The 7,087-nt window shown below is 32.7% G+C and overlaps 1 protein-coding gene across 1 annotated transcript; it reads left to right on the forward strand.

The window, feature by feature from the left end:
* The first annotated feature begins 741 nt into the window (after positions 1-741).
* LOC129287963 (putative receptor protein kinase ZmPK1) lies at positions 742-3,421 on the forward strand. The gene has a single exon (XM_054924262.1). It carries the CDS (start codon positions 759-761, stop codon positions 3,198-3,200), a length of 2,442 nt encoding a protein of 813 aa, XP_054780237.1. The 5' UTR covers positions 742-758; the 3' UTR covers positions 3,201-3,421.
* Positions 3,422-7,087: the final 3,666 nt, after the last annotated feature.

Raw genomic sequence — 7,087 nt, forward strand, 5'->3', positions numbered from 1 at the left:
TTTTATTTTTTAATTTCTAAAATTTCTTTTTTTATTACCTTACCGTTTTTCATTGTTAGTGAACCTATATTATATTTTTTTTAATATTATTTTATTATAAAATATTTAAGTTGAGAGTGCCTACTAACCATTTAAATAAAATTGAGGGACAAAAAATAACATTTAACTTGATAAAAAATATTATAAAAATAATAGACCCCATTGATATGATGACTAATGGATGTTAAATGTTTTTAATATCAAGATGATAATTGAGAAAATTTTTAATGTTAAGAGATATAATTAACTCATAATTGAGTTTAATGTCATTTATAACTTTTCATGTACAATTTAAGAATAAAAATGACCCTTAATTCAAAAAAATTACTAATAAATGTATTTATATATACACACATTTAGTACCCATGATATTTTAAATAGAATTGTCTTCCATTAAAAAATACCTATGAGTAATTAAACAAAAATAAATTTGATAATAAAGTATGAGAATATTTCTATGCAAGTTTCTCTTTAAAATTACCATCAAAACTACAGTTTTGTACTATTTGCCGCTTGCAGTAATGATTAGTTATAAAAGTCAAGGGTTTTCTATTGGTTGAGCTTGCATCTTGCATTTCTCAAAATGACGAAAATGAATGAAAAATCTCCTATTGACGAAGACTGGCTGGCTGACAAGCCTCCTGTTTTCTATATAATCCAACCCAACTGTCGATCATTTCATTCATATATCTTTACTACCAACAAACAACCTTGTTGAAATGATTGATATGACTGTTTCATCAATCTTACTCCTTCTTTTATCTTCATTGTCTTTCCCGTACTCTTCATCTTCATCATCAACACTTGATAGTGGCTTCTCCCTCTCCGTGGATAAACCAGAAGATGTTCTTGTCTCACCAGATGGAACCTTCAGTGCTGGCTTCTATGTCATCGGTGAAAACGCATGTGTCTTCGCCATCTGGTTCACTCGACTACCTCAATCTTCCCCAAACTCAGCTGTGGTTTGGACAGCCAATCGAAACCAGCCTGTCAATGGAAAACGGTCAACACTTTCCCTTCTCAGAACGGGAAACCTTGTTCTCTCCGATGCTGCGCAGAGGAACGTATGGTCAAGTGAAACCACCTCGTCATGGCCGACTCGATTGACTCTCAACGACAATGGAAATCTCGTACTCTCGGAGATCCATTCAGAAGAGACGATTATTCTATGGCAGAGCTTTGATTTCCCGACAGACACTCTGCTTGGTGGCCAACAACTCAAGAAACACACGCAGCTTGTTTCTGCAAGAAGCAACACCAACATTTCCTCTGGCTTCTACAAGCTATTCTTCGACACTGACAATGTTCTTCGCCTTCTTTACGATACCGCCGACATCTCCAGCGTGTACTGGCCACCACCATATCTCACCAGCTTTGAAGCTGGAAGGTCCACATACAATAGTAGTAGAATCGCAGTGCTGGATTCTTTTGGCAGTTTCATTTCAACGGATCAGTTTAAATTTACTACATCGGATCATGGGGCATTCATGCAAAGAAGATTGAAAATCGATCCCGATGGGAACATTCGAGTGTACAGCTTACAGCAGAATAATCAATGGTATGTATCGTGGCAAGCTATACCTGATTCTTGTATTGTTCATGGAATATGTGGAGTCAATAGTATATGCAAGTACAATCCAAGAAAAGGAAGGACATGCTCGTGTCTTCCGGGATACAGAGTCAAGAACCATAGCGATTGGTCTTATGGGTGTGAATCCAAATTCCAACACACATGCGACTCAAATTTCCTAAAATTTCCCCATGTCGAGTTTTACGGAAATGACTATGTCTATGTGAAAAACACTAGTTACAAAAACTGTCGGGATTTATGCCTTCAAGACTGTGAGTGCAAGGTGTTTCAGTTCACGTTCGAAGAGAACAGTGTGTTTACATGCTATATCAAAAGGATCCTGATCAATGGTCGTCATTCACCGACCTTTCTAGGAACATCCTACATAAGACTTCCTCAAAACAAAAGCAATAGCAATAGCAATTCATTCTTCGAAGAAGAAGAATCTGATCATGATAATGGTCAAGTTTGTTTTGTGAAGCTTGAAAGAGCATACGCCTCAGGACACGTCAACAGTTTTGTGAAGTTCTTCCTTTGGTTTTCAATCGCAGTAGGAGCGCTTGAAGTCCTATGTATATGTCTAATCTGGTGTTCTTTGGATAGAACCAAGCAGAACTCTAAAGCAAATCAACAAGGCTACAATTTTCTTTCTCCTTTTGGGTTCAGAAAATTTACTTACTCGGAACTAAAAACAGCAACCAAAGGGTTCAAAGAAGAAATTGGAAGAGGAGCAGGTGGAATAGTGTACAAAGGAGTATTGTCAGATCGACGAGTTGCTGCAATAAAGAAGCTCAATGACACTAATGTTGGGGCCAAACAAGAGGAAGCAGAATTCCGGGCTGAAATGACCATAATCGGTAGGCTTAATCACATGAACTTGATTGAAATGTGGGGTTATTGTGCTGAGGGAAAGCACAGGCTATTGGTGTACGAGTTCATGGAGAATGGTTCTTTAGCTCAAAATCTCAAATCAAACACTCTAGATTGGACAAAAAGATACAACATCGCCCTTGGAACAGCAAGGGTTCTAGCCTACTTACATGAAGAATGCTTGGAGTGGATTCTGCACTGTGACATAAAGCCACAGAATATTCTTTTGGATTCAAAATACCAACCCAAGGTTGCAGATTTTGGGTTATCTAAGCTTTTAAATCGAAGTGACCAAAACACCCAAAGCTTCTCAATGATAAGAGGAACAAGAGGATATATGGCACCCGAGTGGATTTTCAATCTGCCAATAACGTCAAAGGTGGATGTGTATAGCTATGGGATTGTTGTGCTGGAGATGATAACAGGAAGGAGTCCGATGGCGATGGCAAGTCTGAGTGAAGAAGGAGAAGAGGCAATGAATGGGAGGCTTGTGCCGTGGGCGAGAGAGAAGAGGAAGAAAACGACGTCGGATCGGAAAGGGTCAAGTTGGGTAGCGCAAATAATGGATCCTGCCATTGCGTCGAATTTTGAGATTGAGATGAGGAAGATAGAAACTTTGGCAAGTGTGGCTTTGAAATGCGTCGAAGATGACAAAGATGAAAGGCCCACCATGAGCCAAGTTGTAGAAATGCTTCGGAGCCATGAAGAAGAAGCTTCTTAGTTATGGTGGCTAAGAAATATATATATATATATATATATAGTTATGTGTCGCCTCTTTGAAAGCGTGCTTATTCTTTCATATAATAAGTGGATGAATAATTACCTCCCGAACCACGGGCACACATTATATTATATCAATAAATCGAATGACTATGTATATATAGTTGGGCAGCACAATTTCGGACACTTTTAAATTGAATACTTGATGATTTACTTAATTAACATATATCATTCGTGGGTCATGTTAAATATAGGCGAGCTCTATACGTGCTGTTATAACTTTTTTATATTGCCCGTTTTCTTTGTATTTCTTAAGAAAAATTAATTTGCAGGTTCTTATAAATTTTTTCTCAATTTTAAATTAATCCCTATTATTTATTTTATTTTCATTGAGCTCTTATAGTTTGATCTATTAAATCTTTTAATCCCTAAAGGTTAAAATTATTCATGAAAGATTAGTTTTTCCACAACAAAAACACTTAATGTTTATACAAATTTTGGCTAAAAAATTAATTTAATACAATTTTCACATTTTTATTAGAATGTTTATAAAAATTCTATATGTATAAAAATTATTTATTAAATAGGACCTGAATTTATGTAATTAATTCTAAAGTTATAAAATCATTTAATAAAAATATAAAAGTGTCTAACTTTCATCTTTTAAGAAAAATTTCAAGACTTTTAACCTTGATCAGGAATTAATAGATATAACAGTCAAGTTATAAGAATTTAATTAAAACACAATAAATAATAAGGACTTAATTTAAAACTTAGAGAAACTATAAAAGCTCATAGACTAATTTTAACCATTTGTATTTATAAGCATCATTCCATTAATAACTTGGATGGTGATGGGTCCAATTTATACACAGTTTCTTTTATGATTTAGCTCTTAATTTGAACTAATTTTGATATAAAAATTAGTTAGAAAATAGAATAGTATATTGCATCATTGAGTACTTTATGTGTTTTAGCAGAGAAAGGGAGTCGAAAAGGACTAAAACTGCAGTAAAAGGATGAAGAATCAGATCACATTCAGTCATAGATGAGGAAAAGATAAAAATGCTGATATGTGCTTTAACCGCGGGGGGATGAAATTATATTACAAAGGACAAGCCAGCGAGCGGATGAGAGGTTGGTACGTGCTTCGACTGTGAGCAGATGAAATTACAAAGGGCATGATCACAGGCGGATGAAAAATCAAAGACGCATGCATGACAGCTGCAAAATTAATCATGAATTAAAAGAATTAAAATAAAACGGCTAAGACACTTGGACTAATGATCTTTTAGGTTTTTAGGGAGATTAATTATATAAGAAGCCTTGAAGAGTCTCATTTAAGTCATCTAATTTCATATCTGAGAGCTAGGAGGCAAAGCACGGAGTTTGGAAGAGTTCTTCTAAGTTGAGAGTTTTTTTTTCTTTTCTCTTTTCTAGCTTTAGTTTATGTATCTTATTGGAATGTTTACAATAATTCTTTGAATTCTTTCTAAACTCCCAGTTAGGATAGGGAGTAACCTGGATTTAATGAATTTTCTTTTTTAAATTTTGTTTATTTATTTTTCCTGTCAGACATGAGTTTTTGTCTATGAAAATTTATATTTATATTTATATTTATCTCTCTCAATTTAATTCTCTTATTATATAGGCAGCTGTAGTTTGTTTGATGAACTTAAAAGTGAAAAATTAATTTAAACCTAGAGAGATAGACATAAATAACTAAATTAAAAAATAATTTTGAATTTATGGTGAGTTAAATTGTAGCTTGAAGAGCTAATTAGTGCTTTTTCATTAGTTAGGTGTAATCTTATTCTCACGCCCCAAAAATCAGGTGTGACCGGCACGGGATATGGGTACAAAACTCATATCCCTTAAGCCTTGATCGGAGAAACTCTGAAATTAATATGTTAAACACACTAATAAAGTAATTAAAAATTGTTACAATATTAGATTAGATATTCAATTTTGAAAAAAATGTAAGGATCCTACCTGTAATCTATGTGGAGCACCTAAGGCCAAACGCCAACATAGATATAAAGTTCAATTTTTTCATCAAATTAGGATTTGACTAAAATAATTCTTCTGCTTCAATTCAGCAATAAAACTCCTCAATGGATATTTTGAGTCATGAGTTCAACTATAACATTTGAGACCAAAATATCTTTTCCAATGAATAACGTCCCAACAATAAATAATAGAATATAAATAAAATAAAAAGTTTGAAATAGTCATGTAAGTTAAATAGACAAAATTTTCATAAAAATTTTATAAACTTCATAATAAAATGGCTCTATAAATTTCAAATAAAATCTCAAATCATTGAACTATCATAAAAAATGATAATATCACTTGATTTCAAGAAAGCACATAAATGAAATAAATATTTATAAATAACTTACTAAATAAAAACTAATAGAATATGAAATCATCAAACGATTAGATTTATAAATATATGGACTTATCAGAATAATTAACAAACGTGAATACACAATCCACAAGGGTAATTAATCAAATGCGGCTTATGCCATGAAAACAAATGTGGACACTTAGTCCACGAAGGTAAGAAACCAAACGCAACTGAAACCATAAAACAAACGTAGACACACAGTCCATGAAGGTAACGTTAATCAAAAGCGGCTTGAAGCCATAAAACAAACGTGAGTACGATGCTCACGAATAACCATCCCTCCATTCCATGTGCGTTGGCCATCGCACGGGATTAGCACCTCCTATAAACACCCTGCTAACTAGGTGTACCATGGTGTATCAAGGGCTAACGGAACTGCTGTTAGCAGCCAGTTTATATATAAAGTCCCTTTCAAATTCAATTTCAAACATGTGAGAAATTGATCATTATTCAATCAAATTTTCCTTTTCAATGTCGAACTCACATGAATTATTTTTCCGTAGCAATTCAATAATTTCTAAAATAAAATCCCACAATTAGAATTCAAACCTGTATTTACTGATTAATCAAAATGATCAATTCTGGTAAAATAATTTCACGAAATAAAATAATTTAATCAACAAAATATCTCATAATCACATTATTGTCGTAAAAAGAATTTGCATAAAAATGTAATATTTGAATAAAAGAGATTTTAATGAAATATCAGTTGAAACGCTATCCACTTACCTATAGAATCTTTAAAACTCAAAATTTATTTCTTACAACTCCAACCAAGCTACCTTCCTTACAATTACCCTATAAAGTATAATAAAATTTTAATGAACTTTACTTTTGAATCAATAAATCTCTTTAAAGGGAATCCATTCAACAAAACAAAATAAAAATAACTTTGAAATTTTAGCAATAAAATTTATACATAAAAGTTTTTCCTTAGGTTTTTTACCAAACATCTAATGTACGACATTCTAAACCATTGAATAAACATATAACCTTTAATTCTCTTGACTAACCATTTCCAAACACCGCAAGTATGTGTTCTACATTGATAATATACCCTGTACACTCTTTAACCTTATAATTCTCAATAATTTCAGAGCTTAAATAAGATCTCAATAATGCTTTAGCCATATCAACCTATTTACTTGAGATAACATCTTCTCTTTGGTACATTGTTTCCAACCATATAATTAGAATTTTCTAACCTATCATATTTTATCCAACACTTTATTAATAACCATTCTATCCCCAAGAATTTAAAATCATATACAAATTCATAATAATTAAATTCCTTTAATTTGTAACCTACAAGCTAAATTCATGGATCAATAACAATCAAACTAAATGTATCTATCACAATAACTAATTAAATTTCATAAATCTAAGATATTCAAGCAAAACTCTCCTAGAGGCATTTTATTGAACACTTATCATCCATTAATTCTCAGATTAACACCAAACCTCTTTCCCTTAAATCT

This window comes from Prosopis cineraria, unplaced genomic scaffold, assembly GCF_029017545.1.
Source record: "Prosopis cineraria cultivar Desert tree isolate PC_DT_omini unplaced genomic scaffold, ASM2901754v1 PC12, whole genome shotgun sequence".
NCBI lineage: Eukaryota > Viridiplantae > Streptophyta > Magnoliopsida > Fabales > Fabaceae > Prosopis > Prosopis cineraria.